This window comes from Erpetoichthys calabaricus, chromosome 3, assembly GCF_900747795.2.
Source record: "Erpetoichthys calabaricus chromosome 3, fErpCal1.3, whole genome shotgun sequence".
Classification (NCBI taxonomy): Eukaryota; Metazoa; Chordata; class Cladistia; order Polypteriformes; family Polypteridae; genus Erpetoichthys; species Erpetoichthys calabaricus.
Window position 1 is genome coordinate 86225531 of NC_041396.2, and position 22881 is coordinate 86248411.

At 39.7% G+C, this 22881-nt stretch overlaps 1 protein-coding gene across 3 annotated transcripts; it reads right to left on the reverse strand.

Annotated features, from left to right (window-relative positions):
- Nucleotides 1-5453: 5453 nt before the first annotated feature.
- On the reverse strand, nt 5454-22633 carry mkrn4 (makorin, ring finger protein, 4). Of its 3 annotated transcripts, none has more exons than XM_028797033.2 (8): nt 22533-22633; nt 18454-18582; nt 18067-18335; nt 17641-17798; nt 17325-17566; nt 17123-17233; nt 15259-15379; nt 5454-6505 (listed from the first exon to the last, which is right to left on the reverse strand). In XM_028797033.2, exons 1-8 carry the CDS (start codon nt 22589-22591, stop codon nt 6341-6343), a joined length of 1254 nt encoding a protein of 417 aa, XP_028652866.1. In that variant the 5' UTR covers nt 22592-22633; the 3' UTR covers nt 5454-6340. The 3 variants fall into 3 exon arrangements, with proteins under 3 accessions (XP_028652866.1, XP_028652865.1, XP_028652864.1); XM_028797032.2 differs by lacking the exon at nt 22533-22633 and adding an exon at nt 19326-19490 and having other exon boundaries at nt 17325-17563; XM_028797031.2 differs by lacking the exon at nt 22533-22633 and adding an exon at nt 19326-19490.
- Nucleotides 22634-22881: the final 248 nt, after the last annotated feature.

A 22881-nucleotide genomic window follows, 5' to 3' on the forward strand; every position in this document is an offset into this window, starting at 1 on the left:
TCGTTATATATGAATGACTTCCGGCCTGTTGCTCTGACATCACATGTGATGAAGACCATGGAGAGGCTGCTGCTTCACCACCTGAGGCCACAGGTTCAACACGCCCTCGACTCTCTGCAGTTTGCATATCAGAAGGTGGGAGCGGAGGATGCCATCATCTATATGCTACATCGACCCCTTTCTCACTTGGACAGAGGCAGTGGTGCTGTAAGAATTATGTTTCTAGACTTCTCTAGCGCCTTCAACACAATCCAACCACTGCTCCTTAGGGACAAGCTGACAGAGATGGGAGTAGATTCATACCTGGTGGCATGGATCGTGGACTATCTTAAAGACACACCTCAGTATGTGCGTCTTGGGGACTGCATGTCTGACATTGTGGTCAGCAACACAGGAGCACCACAAGGGACTGTACTTTCTCCTATCCTGTTCAGCCTATATACATCGGACTTCCAATACAACTCGGAGTCCTGCCACGTGCAAAGGTTCGCTGTTGACACTGCTATCGTGGGCTGCATCAGGAGTGGACAGGAGGAGGAGTATAGGGACCTAATCAATGACTTTGTTAAATGGTGCGACTCAAACCACCTACACCTGAACACCAGCAAAACCAAGGAGCTGGTGGTGGATTTTAGGAGGCCCAGACCCCCCATGGACCCTGTGATCATCAGAGGTGACTGTGTGCAGATGGTGCAGACCTATAAATACCTGGGAGAGCAGCTGGATTATAAATTAGACTGGACTGCCAATACTGATGCTCTGTGTAAGAAAGGACAGAGCTGGTTATACTTCCTTAGAAGGCTGGCGTCCTTCAACATCTGCAATAAGATGCTGCAGATGTTCTATGAGATGGTTGTGGCGAGCGCCCTCTTCACTTGTAATCCATGGCTTGTTGTTAGCATAGCAGCGTACAGTTCTTACTGGAGCTACAATGTCCATACAGAAGTTGATATAGTCAGTAGTGCATTCAACAACCTCCTCAGTGTTCTCACTATATGATCCCTGCAGGATATCCCAGTCCGTATTTCCAAAGCAGTCTCTCAGAGCCTTCTCTGCCTCAGGGGACCACTTCCTGAATGAGCGTGTGGTTGTAGGTAGCTCCCTTACTCTTGGTTTGTAGTGTGGCTGAAGCAGAACCAGGTTATGATCTGCTTTCCCAAGTGCAGGCAGCGGGGTGGCACTGAATGCGTCCTTAACGTTTGCATAAAGTAGTTCAATAATCCTATTTCACTGGGTGTTACAATCCACGTACTGGGAGAAGGCAGGTAATGTTTTGTACAGCGTTGCATGGTTAAAATCTCCAAAGATCAGCACAAGCGCTTCTGGGTGCTGTGTTTGTAGTTTAGCAACATCGGAATGGATGATGTCACCCACTATCTCCACGTCCGCCTGAGGAGGGATGTAAACAATAACAATGACGTGTCCAAACTCTCTGGGCAAGTAGTAGGGACGCAGACTTAACGGCCAACAGTTCAATGTACCTGCAGCAAGTGGAGACCGTTGGGATAAGATAGCTAAAAAAAAACAACTTTTGTTTAGAACAGAAATAGGCTAATGTGAATTTCAATGTATAATTAAAAAGGCAGCTTTTACAGAAAGACAAAACATTTGGGGGAGTAGTAATAGGGGAAGACGTTTATATTAGTTAAAACCTTCAGTAAGAAATAAAAATAAATGGTATCTTCGATTAAAAAAGGGAAGAAATTAAAAGGAAAAGAGAGATCAGGAAGATATGGAAAAAGATGATCCTCTGTGTCAACCCCTAACAGGAGTAGCCGAAAGATGAAGAAGAAGATGGACATGTTTGTATGTATCAATACTATTATATTGGCAGGCATAAAATAGGAAAATGTGAGCATTGTGGTATTAATGAAGCATCAGAACACTACATGGTCTGGTGTTTGAAATATTGTAGGGTAAAACAAGGTGATTATTATAATAGACTTGAACAAAAAGGATTACCATTTAGTAATTTATATTTAATATATAAATATTAATAAAAATATTTAATAATTTAGTGTAATTGATATGGCTGAGAATAGAACTTTATTTAAAGCCTTTATTAAGGATCTAAAAGATAGAGAAAACTATGCTACGTTCCAGAAGAGTAAGTAATTAAGGTAAGTAGAATAATTAAGTTGAAACTTCCATTCAGTAGTTGGCAGTGCTGAATCATTTTATACTAGACAAAGAACCCGTTTCGACCACGTAAGATGAAACGGGCACGAGTTTGTGTCAGCAGTGTATGAAGAACAAATGATAAGTAACGAAGAAGTTGTTTTATAATGATTGTAGTCCGCTTTACTCATTACTGTACAGGCTTGTACGGTTAGTTGATGAATTTTCCAGGCCTATAGTATAATATTGAATGATGAATATTCCAGTACAATATGGAATAGTAATAAGTATAAGCACCACAAACCTGATAGAGGTGTATTGAACGAATGCGTAATTGAATCAGAATGCATAATAAGGCCTCGAGCTGTAGTCGAAAACGCCTTTCAGGCCTCTAGAGCTTTAATCGAAGTCACCTTTCTCTTTGAATTTTTGCGGCCGTAAATCCGCCACCTGCAGCGATGCTGGGGCTGGATGTCGATATCGTAAGGTTTTTCAGGCAGCTGCGCAGAAGGCAACTGCGCATTCGGCTTCGGACGGATGTGAGTGAGGAGGCAGGCTAATTATGTATTAAGATGATTGTCTGCCATTATCTGGAAAAAGAAAATTCTGTAGAGGTCTGCAGCTGGACAGCCAAGCTGTTCATACTATAGAATATTTGTTACATCTAATAGCTACTGCTACCATAAATAATTGACTTTTCTTTATATAATCTTATTTTTCAGATATTTGAGAATATATTAATCTATTTAGGATGTGTAATGGAGGAGATATTTAGGGCACCATTACTTAGCAATCCAAATAAAACCTATTTGAGTTTTATTTCCTGATGCTATAATAAAATACACAGGCAGTGTACAACTCATTGTATTACTTACTGTCATCTTCTAAGACACTGATGGTTTCATTGGTTAGTGCAGTGCCTGGTGCTAGTGCCTTAATAAATCCAGCATCTTGCATTCAAATCCAACACCCATATATTATCTTTACAAAACCTGCTTAATGGCCTGTGAGCATTTTCCTCCACCATTTCAAACAATGAAAATTAAGTTACTTGACAATTCTATATTGATCCATGGAGGGATGTCTGTGGGGCCTGTGATGACCTTGTACCTAATGCTGCTGACACAGGGCTGGGTTAAGTTTGGAGAAAGTCAGGGTCTTTGTACAAGGTAATTTTTGCATCTTGAATATTCTGTAATAATTTCATTTCAGCATCCATGCTCCTTGGAAGGAAAAAGTATCCAGCAATTCATTTGCTGTCGACGTGGCTTTTCCTCTCAAAGCACATCATACTCATCAGTAGTAGCACCTTTTGCAAGTAAAAATAAAGTGGTAGGATTAAAATACAATTAAAATTGATTCTAATTACTGTATATTTAATCTGTGTGAATTATCTTGTGAAAAGACAGCCCATGTGCTGTCCCGTGTATGCTGGGGACATTCATTCACATTCCCACTGATATGTGCCGGTGAGGCTAATTGCCAATTCCAAACTGACCCTGTGGGGCCTTACGAGCAAATTAAAATTTTTTTATAATATACAAATTGTGTAATTTCAGCCATGGTACACATATGCACACTTACACTCACTAGAAAAGGTCATTTTTTTTCCCCCCAATTTCTGCTGTAGTTTTGTCCAGAGCACCAATAAACAAAAAAAATGAACTGGTTTGACTTTAAAGTGGTGTGAGAGATATATTGGGGGGGGGGGGGGGGGGGAAGAGAAAGAGGAAAACCCCACTTCCACAGAGAAAGGCGGGGTGTCAGAGACCAATTTAAACAAACCATATCACCAAAACTTTGTGGCCAGCAAGCTGTCACACATATGACCTTGGTGGACATCCCATTCAAAAATCATGGGCATTAAAATGAAATTGCTTCCATACCCGCTTTTGTCACTAAGAGGTCAGATTCTGATGTTGGAGGTTTTAGTCCTGGCTCACAGGCAGGAGGGTTCAAGGAGGTTGAGATGAGGGCTCTGTGCAGACCATTCAAGTTCCTCCAGGTGTTTACGGACCTGGCTTTGTGTATAGTAATGCTGGAACAGAAAAGGGCCTTCCCCAAATTGTTGGCACAAAGTTGTAAGCACACAACTGTGTAAAATGTCTTTTGATGCTAGCGACACCAGTTCCAGCATACAGAGACTCGCCCCAAACCATGACAACCACCACCAGGCCAGTCCAACAGCAGTGTGCTTTACACCAGTCCAGCAGGCACTTGGCATTGCAAAGAGTGATTAGGCAGTTGTGCAACGGTTTGTCCAGAGAAATGCATTTCATGAAGCATTGCATGCACAGCTGTTGCTTCCAGAAGCAGTTTGGAACAGTTCTGCAAGTAATCGCATCAAGCAGCTGTTGTATTTCAACATTTTGCAGCTACATTCTGTTTGCTTGTACCACTTGGTGGCAAAGTGATCGCTGCTCCTACTTCACAGTAATAACATTTAAAAAAAGTTGACCAGGCAGATGTAGAAGAACAGACTTTTGGCAAAAGTGGCATTTTATGATGGCTTTAACAGTCATTGAGCTCTTTAGTATGAAGAATTCTACTGCCAAATTTTGTCAATGTCAACTGCATGGCTATGTGCTTGACATTACACAACTGGTAATAGGTGTGGCAGAAACTACTGAACTCTCATTTGGAAGGGTGTATGTATACTTTTACACATATGGTGTCTATACTGTTACTTTTTTTTTTTTTTTTGTCTGCAGCAAAAACATTTAAAATTCCTTTCGAGAGAGCAAACAGCGGTTATCCCAAATGGGCAAGTAGCTTCGTCTATTTAAAATAAAATGGCTATATAAGTTTTACAGAATAGCGGACATTAAGTTACAATCTTATAAGCACTTGTATTTTCAAAATCAAGTCAAAAGTGATGCACTTTTTTTTTTAAAACTTTGCTTCTCAAAACTCAATATGGCCTATCATTTAGGAAGAATAAGGTCCTGGTAGATGATGAAAATTCACACTACTGTGGTCATAAAATTGTAAACAGTAAAATGAAACTAATTAGAACACCACAAAATGCTATATGATTGGAGAGTCTTCAGCAGTCGGTTGTGGACATTAGCTGGAATCATTACTCAACCGATATTAGAGACATTCAGATATTGTTAGTAAATGTGTATATTAACTGGGTGAATGCTTGCAAAATGCAGTTTGATGTAAATGAGACATGGCAGGAGTACGCAAAAGTGTTAGATTGCTTTGTGAGTTGTACACCCTTCCAAAAAAAAAAAAAAAAAAAAAAAAAAAAAAAAAGCTTTAGGCTTTTTTTTTTTTTTTTTTTTTTTTAAAAAGGAGAAACCAAACTCTTAAAAAGGACAGCATTATACAAACAGGTGAAATTTCATTTATTTTGTGTACATACTTTTGCATAGACAAAACATTTCAGTCTTCATAAGAATTATTCTACTTTACACAAGGCATTAAGAAATTTAACACTCCCTCAGAAGTAAATGCCTGCTGTTTAAAAAGATGCAAACACAGAACAGGTAACCTTTCAAGATGCACAGATGACTTCAATTAAGAACCTAAAAATACGTGTATCCAGGTTGACCCAGACAATGCTGCTGCACAGGTGCTCAAATAAAATGTCAGTGTTTAATAAAGTGGTCTTTCATATAAAAGGTGCAATACAAAAAAAACTTAACATTAAGAAATCTGAAAGCAAAATTCACTTCAGGTAAGATGGCTGAATGCCTTTCATTGAAAAAGGTGTTATCTTCATGTAACATGGGTGAGAATGCCAGCTTTCAGGAGATTCAAACCAAAAAAAAATGTACCCTGTTTACATTAGCATTTACATTTTTTTTTTTTTTAAACCACAAACTACCCACACATAAAAAGGCTAATCAAATTAAAAACCCAAAAAGGGCAAGTCTTTTAAAAAACATTACAAGGAGAAAATTACCAAATTACTGTGAAACATGTGCAGCACAGAAGTGGGCCAAGATTTACAGGACTCTATATTGGGGGGGGGGGGGGGGGGAGAGAAGAGGGAGAAGGGAAGAAAAAAAAAAAAAATCCCACACTGAGGTAGAGACCGGCTAGAAGGGAGGAAGAATCAGCAAGGCACAAACTGCACCAAACAACTCCACAAGACCACAACACTAACATTTGCACCCCAATCCCCTAATACAATTAGGCATTAGTATTGTGCAACTTACAACTTGATAGAAATGGCAGCAGAGGTCACTGCTTAGATGTTTTTATTATAGGCTCAGTCAGAATCAAAGTCATCATCAAGAAACAGTTGAAAATAACGCCGATGGAAATAGTCCTCCAGAAGGTCATCATCAACCTCATGTAATAGAGCAAGTGCAATGGCATACTGCAAAATGTTGAAACCCTCACTGTCCGAATCATCCGAGCTTAGTCGCCGGGCCTGGTGTAGTTGAATTAAATTGGATGGGGAGAAAAAAAAAAAAAAAAAATGCAGCATGTGAATAAAAAACAGAACTCATGAAAAGCTTACATCAAATAACTGGGTGATAATTCATTTCTAATTTTAATGCCGAAATCTATGACCCAACTCAACCCTTACTTTGGTATGGGGCCTTGGAAGAAGAGATGTGTTGATGGCAGCATTTACCCAGAAACCTGGATATGCTTTTTTTTTTTTTTTTTTAAATTATACAAATGTCATTAACATTCCAATTCTCTAAGAGTTGGCAAAGCCTCCTTATTGCTTGATCTTTACAACACTCAGCTGTAGGAAGAACTTCACCTGAAGCAGATTTACATATCTAAAATTAGATACCAATTTCAATCACAATAGCATTCTCTTGGCCACCCCCCACAGAATTTAGCTTGTGTAAAAGCCAATCAGGGCTTGGGGAAGCCACAGGTTAAAGGTTATCCAAACCTTTTTTAAACTAAGCTTTATAACCAACACTGTTCAGATAAAACAGACATAACCATAACTTCCAACCATTTCCAATTATGGTAACTTCACACAATTTTGAAGTGAAACTGAATTATCTGAAAGTTGGTACTAATTAGTTATAAGCATTTGGGAATCTGCAAAAATTCTTACACATGGTGTAATGTTTGGGTACCAATTTAACATGAAGGTCTGAGCATGTCACTGTTACTTCAAGAGGGTCCGGTCTGTTGTAACATTCTTGTAACAGTCACATTCAAATATAATTTCATGCATTAGTCAACTACATTAAAATACATTTTTAAAAGCATGTTACAATATGTAGTTAAATGTAGCCCAAATAGGCTTGTGGTAGCATAGTTTTCCTCACAGACAGCAGAGTCCAATTAATGTAAAAATGGCATCAATTGATTGCTAGTGATTTTTAGTCAGAGCCTTCACCAATATTACCATATTAAAAGAAAAGCAACTGAAATAAGTTTCCCCATTTAGCTACTGATATTGGTTAAAACCAAGTGATACATTAAAATTTTATAAATATACCAAGAACTTGGGAAGGAAGCAATTTTACAAATAGGATAACTTTGGTATTCAAGATTTTAATTCCAGCCTGAAGACACATGGAAGCAAAAGCAACCTTTCAGGCTCTGAATCTAATCCTAGTTTAGTCTGTTGTATGTTACACGACTAAATGGCTATTAGCATGCATTAACTAATCTTGCCCTGTCCTTGGTATTTGCAGGACAATTCTCTTCATTGTAAGCCAAAGGCTGGAACACAAGTTCTTGGCTTTAAAAAAAAAAAAAAAAAAAGCCTCCGAGCATTGTGATAAAATGCTCAATCACAAGCCGAGACACAACCGGAGATGGCTCTCCAAGACATCATCCAAGAACCCAAGCTCAACTTCCAGCCTTGGACAAAACTTTTTGCTCTAGTCAATAAAACAAGGACAGCCTTATGTGCATCCAAGAAGCCAAAGACAAGGTATATGTTCCCGCTTTTAAAACTCTTTACACACCCTATATCTAGGCTTCCTCCATCAGCTCACGGCTCTCGACCTGGCCAGAAATGCTGCTCTATAGCATAGATCCCAATGCCTATAGGGTATGGCCACAAAGGCTAGAGCAATCTGTTTTACTTCAAAATGGTAGCTGGATTTGAAAGACTAGCCACACTTTCATTTTGTGGACTGACTGACAGCTGCTCAGCAGGTGTGATTTTGCTAGCAATCAGAAGACTGACACCAAGCATGAACCTCAGAGAAACTGCAATATGGTCAGCAACTAGAATGTGGGGCCAAGGCAAAGGAGGACACAAGGTCCTTATATATATATATATATATATAAAAAAAAAAAAAAAAAAAAAAAACACACCACACACAAACAACTCTTAATCATTTCACAGGTCTTAAGTCAGACAATAGGAACCAACCTTTGTTTATACCAAACCACTGGTGCACCTGCCTCGATGCCGAAAACTATTCTAGTTTAGTACTTCAGATAAAGCCAGCTAGTGTATTAGGGTACTGGTGTCACTAACTGAAAGGTAATGAACCTTAAGGTTAAGTTCCAGCAGTTGCGTTTCCTCCTAAATTCTTTAAGGAAGTGCACAGCAGTATTTCATACATGCACCACCTGCTTGTGGGTGGGGGTGTTATGCCAGTGTAGACCAGCCCTGCGCAAACAAATGCCACAGGGCAGGCAAAAAGTAATCAATTTCCAACCATCTTAAACCACAAATTCAAAAGATCAGAAGTTGTTTCTATAGGAGAGAAAAAAAAATTCAAAGCTAAAAACTTAAATGTTATATATCTAAGGACACATACTTCTGTTATAAACCAAATTTTGTTTATTGCAGCAAGCATGTCAGGGTTATTTGTGAAACTAGTCTGATCTCCATGCCAAAACACAAAGTGTAATCCAGACTTGCAGATTTATGTACCTCATTCATTAATTGTATAGATCTCTTCAGATTTCTGGAATCCAAGCAGGAAGGTGAAATGGAGAGCCCTCACTAAGCCTTCATTAATTTGGCATTACTGGGTGGGTGTCTTAAGGTTGGAGGATCAAACTCCATTACTGTCACAAGGGATCCTATTTGGTTAGGCCCTTCAGCAAGCCACTTAACCTAAAATGTGCTCCAGTGTCACTGTACAATGGTTGACCCTGCGCTATGACCCCAAAAAGGTCATGCAAAAAGCCACTGAACTCCAAATTCAGGTGGCAGAAAAATAGTAACTGGACTTAATACAGAACATTTTGGAACCACAGTAGTTAGAAATACAAGACAGGAAGAAAATAGGTCTAGTAGTAGAAAAACTGGACTATGGTTTTTGTCATGGAGAAATAAAGGGATGGCCGCTGTGCTAATCAGTCTTCTGTACACAAAACAACTCATGATCACTGTCCGCTGACATATGGAACGAGTCCCAACTCTTCTAATCTCCCCCCCCCCCCCCCCCTCCCCCCGCCCCCCCCCCCAAAAAATGACCTTACTCCTCTCAATCCCACCTATGTAAACATTTTTGGTACAACATGTGGGGTCCCAAAACCAATTCTAAAACTCACTTCAGTGTTTATTCAAAGCAAATGTGTGCTTTCTACTCTCTAAAACTTTTCAATAAAGTGGTGTTCATGAATAATTGTGGAAATTTAGACCAACACTATATAACCTTTGATACATGCAGTTTGGGTTTTTTGGTACTTTCCTAGTACATGTATACGACAAACCTGAGGGGGTGTGTACATACCAAGGGTCTGCAATATGGCCAAAAAAAAAAAAAAAAATTCTCAAATCTATGGACAATTCATGATTTGAATATTTCATCAAAAGTCACTTAACCCCTTAACCGCCCTCTGCCGGATATATCCGGCACCGTTGTTTTATTGCTAACGCCATACTGCCGGAATTATCCGGCACATTTGCCTGTGGTTATATGAATGCTTGGCAAGTAGTATAACTGACGGTTTGGCGTTGGGTATTATTACTACGTTGTATTTCGGACAAGTCTGTGGTTGTTTTGGCCGGTCATGTGACGTGATTCGCAATGTAACAGCTGTGAATATGCCGAAAACGTAAAACATGACTTCAAGTGAGGCTTTGCAGGCGTATTTTGGACAGTTCTGATCATGATGTGTAGCAGTTCTGAAGAAGATTTTAGCGACAGTGATGAGCAGCAACGTGCAGCTGTGCATGATACTGTGAATGAAGACGCATCGGATGACGGCGCTGAAGTGGGTGTATCCCCAGCATCTCAGCTGGGCTGCTGCCCGTGGTTGAACTACCTTTTCTGCATTCGTTTGAGGGGAACGTGTGGCTTTATTATTGATGTAAACAATTACACTGCTGAGCAGTTTTATGAGCTGTTTGTGTCACCTGATTTGATCAGACATTTTGTTCATCAGACAAATCTGTATACAGCACAGTTTGAGAAAAATCCCAATTTACCTCCACATTCCAGTGTTCGTGCTTGGTTTGACACTGATGAAAACGAAATGAAAAAATTCATTGGGATTTTGATGTTGATGGGAATAATCAGAAAACCAGATATTGAGATGTACTGGTCTAACAGATACCTATGTATGCAACACCTATTTTTGCAGCTGTCATGACACGTAACCGATTCTCTTTGCTGCTGAAATTCTTTCATTTGAATGGACAACAGAAACGAGCCAGATAAGAAAGATCCAAACCGCGGACCACTTGTTCAAGCTACGTCCTTTTGATTGATCATTTATTTGAAGCATTTCAGTTGCCCTACATGCCAGGACCGTCAGTTGCAGTTGATGAAAGTTTGTCGTGGAAGGGCCGCTTACAGTTTCAACAGTATCTACCATTGAAAAGGGCACGGTTTGGTATCAAGATGTTTTGCTTAGCTGGAGAATTTCAGGTTACATTTATAGATTTCGTGTATACACTGGCAACTTGCACAACATTTAGTGGTCAATACTGCTTGAATAAATGTAAAAAAAAAAAAAATGTAAAAAAGTAAAAAAACGAAAATTGTTCAGATTTCGCCTGGCGTGGGGAATATTTAGGGAGTTAGCGGTTAAAGGGTTAAGAAAAAGCTGTTCAGTTTTCAAACTGAAAATGGTATCTGACCCCCCCCCCCCCCCCCCCCCCACATTACAGCCTTCAATATCTCCAAAGGGCCTCTCACAGTCTCCCTGCACTTCCCTAAATGCCTTCATACCTTCTCTTTTCAGGAAAAGGGGATGTTTGCAGCACACTAGTCAGCTTATTCACTCTACAACTATAGGCAGGGCTGGCACCAATCATTCTGTGGCCCTATGCAAGGTTTTGCTACCCCACATCCCAATAGCACAATGCAAGTATATGAATATCAGAATGCATGATCATCAAGATGGTCCACATTCAAGGTGCAGCTGAAAAGAAGCTAAAGTTTTAAGTATGTACAAAGAGGGGCAATGGCATCTCAAGCTTCTGGTTGCATCGGTTATCACTATATTTAGGGTGTGGGCAGCACATGGCACAGATGTTTCTATTAAATGCAATCAAAAGAAATATTTAATTCAAGTCAGTCCAGCACAAGACAATTTCTCCCATTTCAGTTGCTGAAAGGAATAGCACAAAATGCTGCTTATAATCTAGGTTCTTCCTGCAGCCCAAAACAATTAAGTGTTATTTGTGCCTCATGGCTAAGATGGTGTGCAATCCAAAAATATTTGGATTACTTTATGTCACTCACTACTTGCTCAATTACCTTTAGGGAATTACTGTAGCTCATTTTGAACGGTTTTGCCAAGGTAGCTTAAGCAGGTGCATCTCAACGTGTTCTGTATACAGTTTCATAAATGCCACTCTAGAAGCAAACAAGATGACCACCAACAGCAAGCACAAGTGAGATTCCCTCGTTGAGATTTTCAACTGAATGGGAGAACCCCAAAGCTGAAATTTGGGGACAGGGTTCTCTTTACCCTGTGCTTTCTTATACTGGTTCCACTCTGCTCCATATGAAACGCCAAAATAAAATTTGACGTGCTGCCACTTAAGTGCCATATAGTTTTATCCCAGGCTCAAGGCCTTCCTTGTTTAGCACAAGAAATGGGTGAAGAGGAACTGAGCTACAGGTCTGCCGCACTGAATGAAATTATTCAACTAGAATGTTAACAATAATGCTTATTTGTAGGTTAAGGCAAACATTAGATAAGGCAACGGTCGTTTAAATTCCACTTAATCTTGAGATTACACTCTAAACCATCCTCTGCAATGTTGCTGTATTTTGCAGATCCCTTTTGCACAACTTCCATGATCAATTTGTAATCTTAATTAGCAACCCTTAAAAGCTACACTCTCCTCACATCATAGTTTGGGACAGAGTGATCCTTGCTATTTGCAGGTTAGGGCACAGGATCCCTGCAAATGCCAAAAAACACCCATATTTTGGTCCCCTGCCTCACCTAATATTGTAGAGTTGACCAAAAGCCTTACCAATTAGTCAATTTAACAAATTCTAGACAGGGCTGTACTGGCGATACTAAACACTATGCAAATTACTGTATTATATACTGCACTGCAACAAGTAAAATAGAGTCTTCACACCCACAGGTGTAGCTGCACCAATGGATTTAGATTCTTTCCTTGATATACAGTGGGGCAAAAAAGTATTTAGTCAGCCACCAATTGTTCAAGTTCTCCCACTGAAAGATGAGGCCTGTAATTTTCATCATAGGTATACCTCAACTATGAGACAAAATGAGAAAAAAAAAAATCCAGAAAAATCAGTCTGATTTTAAAGAATTTACTTGCAAATTATGGTGGAAAAGTATTTGGTCACCTACAAACAAGCAAGATTTCTGGCTCACAGACCTGTAAGTTCTTCTGTAAGAGGCTCCTCTGTCCTCCACTCGTTACCTGTATTAATGGCACCTTTTTGAACTCGTTATCAAGAGACACCTGTCCACAACCTCAAACAGTCCCACTCCAAACTCCACTATGGCCAAGACCAAAGAGCTGTCAAAGGACACCAGAAACAATTGTAGACCTGCACCTGGCTGGGAAGACTGAATCTGCAATAGGTAAGCAGCTTGGTGTGAAGAAATCAACTGTGGGAGCAATTAGAAAATGGAAGACGTACAGGACCACTGATAATCTCCCTCGATCTGGGGCTCCATGCAAGATCTCAACCCCAGGGGTGAAAATCACCACAAGAACTGTGAGCAAAAATCCCAGAACCACACAGGGGGACCTAGTGAATGACCTGCAGGGAGCTGGGACCAAAGTAACAAAGGCTACCATCAGTAACACTACACCGCCAGGGACTCAAATCCTGCAGTGTCAGACGTGTCCCCCTGCTTAAGCCAGTACATATGCAGGCCTGTCTGAAGTTTGCTAGAATGCATTGGGAGAATGTCATATGGTCAGATGAAACCAAAATAGAACTTTTTGGTAAAAACTCTACTAGTCGTGTTTAGAGGAGAAAGAATGCCAAGTTGCATCCAAAAGAACACCATACCTACTGTACTGTGGAAACATCATGCTTTGGGGCGGTTTTTCTGCAAAGGGACTAGGACGACTGATCCATGTAAAGGAAAGAATGAATGGGGCCATGTATCGTCAGATTTTGAGTGAAAACCTTCCATCAGCAAGGGCATTGAAGATGAAATGTGGCTGGGTCTTTCAGCATGACAAATGATCCCAAACACACCGCCCGGGTAATGGAGTGGCTTCGTAAGAAGCATTTCAAGGTCCTGGAGTGGCCTAGCCAGCCTCCAGATCTCAAACCCATAGAAAATCTTTGGAGGGAGTTGAAAGTCCGTGTTGCCCAGCAACAGCCCTAAAACATCACTGCTCTAGAGGAGATCTGCATGGAGGAATGGGCCAAAATACCAGCAACAGTGTGTGAAAACCTTGTGAAGACTTACAGAACACGTTTGACCTCTGTCATTGCCAACAAAGGGTATAACACAAAGTATTGAGATGAACTTTTGTTATTGAAAATACTTATTTTCCACCATAATTGGCAAATTCATTCTTCCAAAAAAAAAAAAAAAAAAAAAAGTTTCTGGATTTTTTTTCCTCATTGTCTGTCTCTCATAGGTGGTGATGTATACCTATGATGAAAAATTACAGGCCTCTCATCTAAGTGGGAGAACTTGCACAATTGGTGGCTGACTAAATATTTTGCCCCACTGTACTTCACCACAGACTCATTAAAAGGAATACTCTACTCAAAAGGCTTTTTAAAAATATTACTTATTCCATTTAGTTTGTAGAAGTGGCAGAGAAATTTTTAATTTAAGTTTTAGTAGAGAACTTACACCATGAATGTTCAAGCTACACCGATTATGGACAATGGTAATAAATTTGAAAAGGGTGGAAAGAGAAATTAAGTAAATTGTGTTACATAATCCATGTCATATCTTTGTATGGTTAAAATGTGATCTTTTGCAAAAAAATAATAAAAATAAACTTCCTGGATAGGCTGTAAACAGGAATGAGGTAATTCTCACAATGCACTGTGTCTTGAAGATCTGCCTCTTGACCAGTGAATGAGGGGGAGACTGCCATCTAATTTAAAATGCAGCATTACAGGAAAAATATTTCCTTTAATTGTAAAACAATTTCCATTTAATAGGCAAGTGCAAAAATTGAAAAAAGGCCAACTCTAAACAATTCAGATTTTTCCCTTTAACTCCCCACTCCCGGCACCTTTTCAGTGTCCGCAGTGTACATTTAGCTACCTCCGCAAACAGTGATACAGTAAGTCTGTATGAAAACAAACCAGAAAGGACAGTATGCCTAAAAATGCATGAAATTAAGCATTTATATGTATGTATGTGGGGGTTGAGAGGAAAGACCCCCTGCCAACCCATCCTACCTAGTCTGATCGTGTCTTATACTTGGATGGCCTCACAACAATCAAATATTGGCCCATGCCACAAGCTTATCAAGCCAGTTAAACATTTTTTCAGTGGGTGTAAGACGAGTTAAGGATATCCAATTTATTAAGTTACAAAAGACCTGTCTGGATGGCACTAGTCAGAAATAAATCCCATTTTCAAAAAATTAAAAAAGGGACACCAAAACTTATTTCCATGGTAAGACGTGCAGGAGCAACTTACCTGTACAGACAAAAATATATTTTCATCTAAATAGAAAAGAATGTCCAAGTCTGAACCTAAACAAGTGCACCGAGAGGCCACACAAAAGGTATCTAAGCCATAGCACTTATTGAATGGGTCCATATACAGCATGGTTAGACTATTCAGCAAGCACTAGATAAAAACACTTACCTGGGTTGTAGATCTTCGCCTCCGCCTGCGCCTGTGACCCTGGGGCATCTCATGTAGATATATGCACTCCGACTTAAAAGGACAGCAACCATGGCGAGTGAAAAACTTGCATTTTATTTTCCTAATAAAAAAATAAAGGCAACAGTTTCACCATTTATTAAACCCAAACAGAAAAGCATGTTATCAGCTACCAAAGCAGGTATCCTCTGGAATTCAGGATACTTAACATGAGAATTCTGAAACTTCACACAAGATGACAATATTTATGATTAATATTTGCATGACAAATCACAGGATTCACAAAATTTAAGATGTCTGAACACTTAGGTTTTTAACCAAAAAGACATTTGCTCATGAACAGCATCAATTTCATGCTGAAACGTAATGTAATTAAAAATTTAAGAATATACTGCAAGTATTTAGATGGTGATAGATACTGTTACATGCATGCTGGTGCACGTGTCCTACATAAAGACCACCATCAAATTTGGTGAATGCTATATATTATGACGGTTTACACAATAGTGAAGCAGGATAGATACACTTTTATGCTAAACTCTGTACATATCCCAAGTCACAGGATACTGAATCCCCAAGTGTAGCAGAGAGCATTCACTACATTGGATTAATCTTGCCATTTGCAAGCACCCACTTTATCATAATGAACTTCAACTCCTACTACAAATCAGTTGTGATTACATAAAAGTGCCATGTGTTTCAGAACCATCACTTGCAATATAACCTCGAAAAATAATTTGCAGGGGGGTGATGACTATTTTCTCCTGGGTGGTGTTAATTTTTGAGTACCTTCAGTTTTAAATTGGAGCCGTGTTTAGATATATAAAATGCCACAACTTCAGTTATCTGCATTTGCTTTCAGTAGCCTGCTCGAATCAGACGGCTATTAAAGCATAAACAGTGGTGTCATGGACCCAATGTTAATGGGATGCTGCATGAAAGCACTATGTGCTTGATTAGTTGGTTTTATACAGGTTTACACTCAGTGCACAGTACGCTTTGTAGCTCAACTTCATTGCTACTGAAAACTTAATTCCATTCTTCTATTTGGTACTAAAACCACAAACCAGACCTTTAAAATTTCTTTCGTAATGGGCACTGCAAACAAAATTAAAAGAAAAAAATCTGCAGATACATGTATTAGTTTTTGCAGTTTATGGTATGGGATTCCCAAAAAGTTGCCTAAAATCTAGTTGCCAGTTTAAGAACAGTTTACAGATACCACAACACTTGAGCACACGTCTTTTTGGCTGAAAATTCCAACTATAAAAAACTCATGCTGCCAACAAGCACACAGCACATGTGGCAAGACAATGTTCCAATGAGCACAGAAGGAAAACCAACCTCTATTGTAAGAGTTAAAGTTCTGTCGTTTTTGCAAGATTTTTGCTCAAGACTTTCCTGTCTAGGTATGCAATACATACTTAAAATGCAAGATTCTTTAAAACCCATTCCACCTAAAGTGATCAGATTTCAGTTGCTTTGACTTGTAAGAAACACTCCCTTTGAACCCAAGTCTCCCAATCTTGATCTATAGCCAATTTGAAGGTATGCCAGAAAAGCACAACACATAAAAACGGGTGCATTTAAAACACGAAGGGTGTAGTGCAGGAGCAAATTTGTAATGGGCCTTAAACTTAACCCACTTTGTACATATTGCTTAAAGTATAAAAATCAAAGAATTGCATGCTCCATTAACAACCACCTTAAATATTAGACTAGAAAGACTCACTTTAGCAGTGGAGCTGCCCTACTCCTCAATGCTTTTGAAACACACCACCTTTATGCAAGAGCAACAGTTTAGCACCCAAGACTACAGTAGAGAGCAACAGCACATTAAACTTACCCAGACCTCTCCTTGAAATTATTTATCAGAGTTTGCTTCTGGTCTGGATCACTGACCCAGTACTTGTATGGAATGTAGTAAGTAGACTTCACGCGACACTGAGGACAGGACCTAGTGAGGCATAATTATATTTTGAAAAATTCACAGCAAATCAGGAATTTTACAGGAAAGGGAGAAAAAAAAAATAAAAAAGGGGCTTTACTTTATGACTTCAGCCTGGAAGTCTTTGGTCTTTCTCCATGTCACAATACAGCTCAGACAGAAGGCATGATTACAGTTGGGAAGAATGCCAAAGCAACGGTCATCAGGTGCAGGTTTTTCATAAACTTTATCCATACAAATGCCACAGGTCACATCTTTACTCCTCTCATAGGCTTCTGCTGCTGTCACACATACATTCTGTGTTCTGCACTGGGACCCAGCGGTATCAATGTTTTCTCCCTGCTGATTGGCAAGTGTCAAAATTAGATTCTCATTGAAATAGTTAAACTAAAACAAAATTAGGTGCATGCACACACCTTAGAAGCATGTAAGCCATTCAAATCTTCATTCTCCTCTGTGATGTTCCCAACAGGATTATAAGGGACATGGGCAGATGTGGATTTTGCCCGGGTGTGGCTTTGGGAAGTTGCATTCTGGACCCGCAGTGTTGACCGAGCACTCAGAATTTCCAGTTCTGAAAGGAAAAATTGAGACTGGAGTATGACGAAGGGATTCATACAAAAAAAAATTTCCAAAACAAAATCTAATGAAACATTAAAAATAGGGGCCTAAATGTACATGATAGGCATGGCCCAGAAAATATGAGCAACCCAATTAAACCCATTTAAAAGAATGGGACCAGGACAGAACACAGATACCCACAACACATTTTAGTATTACTTAACAAATCCTAGTGACATTTCACTTAGACTATAAACATTTCATAACTATAACCACCATACTTGGCTGCTGTATCCTTGGGACAAACTCAGCCACTGTAGGTTCTTCTTCATATTCTGTGCTTAAGCGCTCAAAGTTTCTCTGCAGGCTTGCAACGGCAGGTTCGGACACACGGCGACTCCCAGCATAGGCACCATGTACTTGCTGAATGGATGGCTCTGAGCCACGACGGGTCTCTGCTGCTTCTCCACTCAAAACAGGGTGGATAACAGGTGCAGACCGTCGTCTGCTATCCAGAAAACTTCCATCAGTTTGGAGGACATGTTCATATCTAAAAAGGTAGCAGGACAGCACTGAGTAAAAGACCATAACCAAGACAAAGTACAATTGACAGTAGTAGCAAACTTGCATGCATGCCTGCATACATAGGATTATATAGAGTGCCTCACCTGCAGCGGTCACCAAACCAGCATCCTCCTCTCTGGAAATATCTGCAAACCTGAGAGGACTTCCATGCTGGAAGCTCATGAGAATGGCGACAGTTTTGACCAAATGGGCAAGCCCCATTTAGAAAATGCCTTAAAAAGAAAAAAAATTAGGTTAAGTTTAAACAGGTTCTGCAATTTGTTTTACAAAAAAAAATGCGGAATCTATTGTGCCTAACTTCCTAAACGCAGTTTAAACACTGTTTTATCAATGACTAAAGGCCTGTATCACACCAACATTGACACCTGAAGGGGGGAAACTCGCCCCCCTCCTCTCCCCTTTTTTTTTTTTTTTTTATTAAAAGTTTTTTGATGCACTTCAGAATTGAGTAAAGGAGAAGCAGCCCCGTTCCACAATACAATTGATACCTTTGTTACAGGTGCTCTTAGGCACCCCTTTATGCCGTGGCCTAACTAACCCAATGCAGAACAAAAACCACCAAATGTTGCACCTTCACAATCGTAATCGTAGCAAACAACTTGCATCGAAGCTCCCCTCAAAGCGCATGCGTGTAGCCTACTCCTCATTTTGAACAACACGAGGCAAGAAACGTTGCGAAATCGTGTCAGTCAAAAGAGACAAAAAGGTGACCCACTTATGCCAGGGAAAAAAAAAAAAAAAAAAAAAAAGTGGTACAGAACCTAGTCTTCTTGGATCAATTATGTGAATTCACAGCGATGCCGCGTTATTTGCTACGAACTACGACTTCCCTCCAAGTGCAGGGCTGGGGGGAGGGGCAGGTGTCCTTGCCAAGAGTTTTTACTAACTTCACTACGCTCGTAATGAATGCCATAGAAGAGGCCCACTATTTACGATACTGTTGCACCTTTCCTACCTGCACGGAGGAAGGCGTGCTGCTCTGGTAGTAGCCGGAGCCCGAGAGTTCGCGTACCGATGACCATAAGCGCCCCGCTCCATCGTGTTTACTAAAACAGTGAGCTATGGCCACAAAGCCCGACTTCCTGACCCAACTCTCCTGGCCCCGCCTTCGTCGTATACGACTGGAGCTCACTGGCGAAAAGTTTTAACGACAGGGCTTACAGGAGGAGACTTGCAAAACTAGCGCCTTTTTCAAAGAAAGTCGTGATGTTGTCAAAATGTTTTGGGTAAACTAAAAATCGGCCGTTTCACTTGAATGCTGCCAGCCACAGAGGACAGGAAACTGCTAGGAAGCAAGAAATGTAACGAAACCCAGATTCTCCGCCTCTTTATACAACTGCCATTCAGACCCAACACTAGGCGTTTTCGCAGAGATTCGTTTTTAGTACAAAGACATGCAAGGTTAGATAAACGTATGCAGTCCATGAATAATCCACTTCTAGCTCTGTCTACATACTTACGACGCACTAGCAGGTCCATTTTGGTGGTGGCAGATTTAAAACTGGAAATCAGGAATGGATACCGTTATCTTGAATACAATCCGCATTTATTAGCTTGCGTTTGGATGTAAAGCACATTGAAACGAGACAGAAATATGTCGCGTATACAGCAAAAAACATTTAGTCTCAAAGAAATTCCATGATTTTCTAAGGCTTCCCAAAGTATGTAGAAAGAAGACCCGTCTTCAATGCTTGTTTCTTCACCCATCCAATGACCATCTACCTTTAGAGAAGTTTTTCTTACTGTATTGACTTGCTTGGGGGCAAACGTATCCGCATGGGTGTACATCAATGGCATGTAACACCTTCTCATTTGATGTGTGCGCCATGTGCCCACAGGCAAGGTAAAGGGGTGCTGAAGTTTTGTTTTCTCTATTTTTCTTCATTGTTCTGCTCTGCAAATGCTACAGCACTGAACCCTTTTTGCTCTCTGCCCACACTTATTCTGGTGGGCATTTTTCTTCAAAGATGGAGGGATCTACCAAGTCAGTTTCAACTTTACGAGCCTAAAGCCAGCCCTGTTCGTTCTCTAACTATATACATTTTATATAAAATGTTCCTGCCTTGCACCCAAAGACAGCCAGAGTTAACTGTGGCTTATCACTGCTATGAGCTGGGAAACAGAAAATGAATGTATGGAAGCAGAGATGAAAATTATACTGTGCACTTCACTTCTGGAAAAATCATTAAGACTGAACGAATGCTCCAAATGTGGATCACAGGAAAAAAATAAAATAAAGGCCAAGTCAGGGTAAGAAATTTGGCAAATGTTTAGATAATTTGCAGGAAACCAATGGGATAAACAATAAGTAGGTCTACGGTTTCAGCATTGATATACTCAAACTTAATGACAGTTATGGAGGGGTGTTAGTTTGCCATACAATTTCCACTCTAAGAGGTGGGGAGAATCTACAGACTATTTTCAATTTAAATTTTGGGGCTTTTACATTTGCAACTTCACTATGTAAACAAACTAATGGAATGCTAGTTTGCTAGCTGGTATTCAAATGTTTAACTACATGAGAGGTACGTTTTTGGTATAAATTAGTACAACATATGTAATCTTTAGTTTATCTAGCTACAATTTAAAACGAAATCAGCTCTACTAATACAGTAATAAGTTTACATGTATACGGCCACTGCTGCATTAATCTCTAAACAGGACAAGCAGCGTAATCTAACGGCTAAGGCACTAGACTTAAAATTACAATTTTGTTGCTGAGCAAATTGCGCAAGTTTCTTTAGTACACTAAGCATTTTTAAAAGTTTCATAATCTTGTACGTCACTACAACCAAATTACTGTCCTGATATTTAAGAAAAAATAAAACTGATAATTGCATTCAAATTACTGTTTAACAGGGGTGTTTTAATACAACAAAACTCATTCCGACAGCACAGTGAAGAATGCTGGGCACAGCACTGGATTACGTAGCTGCATTCACTCGCGCACATTTAAACAATTTAAACGGAACAGACTGATTTACAATTACTGGAGAAGATGGTCATTTGATTGCTAACATTTTAAGTGGATCCAAGGATGAAAAAAAAAAAAATAAAGGCAATTATTTATTGCCAATCTATCGTTTCACCATTAACGATTTTAAAATGGGCAACTGATAAAACAAGACCTCGAGAAACCCCATAAGTTCTGGGTAGATTTGAAACGTTAATTAACCTTATGACAGATTCCCTTAGTTAAATCTTTTATAGAGTCACTTTGTAATACATATTATATATAAAAATAAACAACATTACTTAGCTGATGGGTCAGCGTCATAAAAACACTAACGCTTGATAAAATCTAGGGCAACACCAGGGGTCCTTAACAAAGACCACTGCAGGTAAAATTAAACTAAAAATACCCTTCGTTACACAGCGGGACAATTGGGCAGCAAAGACTGTGTAAGTGAAAGGAATATTAGATATTACTGGTCATAGTTTAAGAAAAAGAAATTGAAAGCAAGTAGCAGTCCTTTGCAAATGTTCGACGTTTTGTGTTGACCAGTTACTGAAACTGGCAACACTTGGATAACGAAAAAAAGCGATAGGAGGAGTTGTACGCACGCAGACCCTCACTTAAGTTTTCAGAATTACACTGGAACAGTTCGCAACGTAATTGTCAATCAACGTTAAGCTCCGAAAACTCAATGGTAGCAACACTAGTAAAACTGCCATTATACTACTTTACAAACTCTTTCTATGCAACGTTAAGTGGCAGCCGCCTGTTTACAGCAGGTGGCAGCCGCACGCTACACAGGTGAAAAACTTTATTATTGGTCCAAGGAAACAATGACGAAAAAGTTTCAGTTACGCACTTGTCCCAACGGCACAAAAGCACACTAAAAAACAAACAGACACGGCGTGACAGCAAGTCGTATCTTGCTAGAGCTGTAGGAGCCAAAAACGCTACACTTCAGTTATAAATGGACAAAGGTTAACGCTGCGACATAAAACCTACTTTGGCTAAGGAGTCTTTTCTCAGATGCGAAAATATTTCAAATTATGATGCCAACAGGAAAACGAAAAGCATCACTATAATACTCATTATTTCACAACACTACGCAATAGTACCTTTTAAAAAGTCGCTTTAATGCAGTAAAATAACGTTAGAGATGGCAACCCTTTAGCATCATGGACGTATACCAACTAGTTCAGGACTCACCGGCATAGGCGATCACTGCCTGTCCCAGGAGCGTCCCCAGCTGCTGCCCTAGATTCCATTGCTGCCTCCCCTTTAGCCACTATCTGATCAAAGGCCGGTGAATGGAATTATATACGGCGTCCGGAAGCAACGTCACTTCCGGTGTGCTCCAGACATCCCATATGTGAGGCGACTTTACATTTTATTTAGTATGTTTTGAATATATCTTTCAGCTAAGCGTCAACACGGTAACAATTATAAAAATAAAAGTAAATTATATGACATTTACATTATATCAAAACCATTATATTTAAATATAATACAGATGTTATCTGTTAGACGTATTATTTAATGTTGATGAAAACTGTTT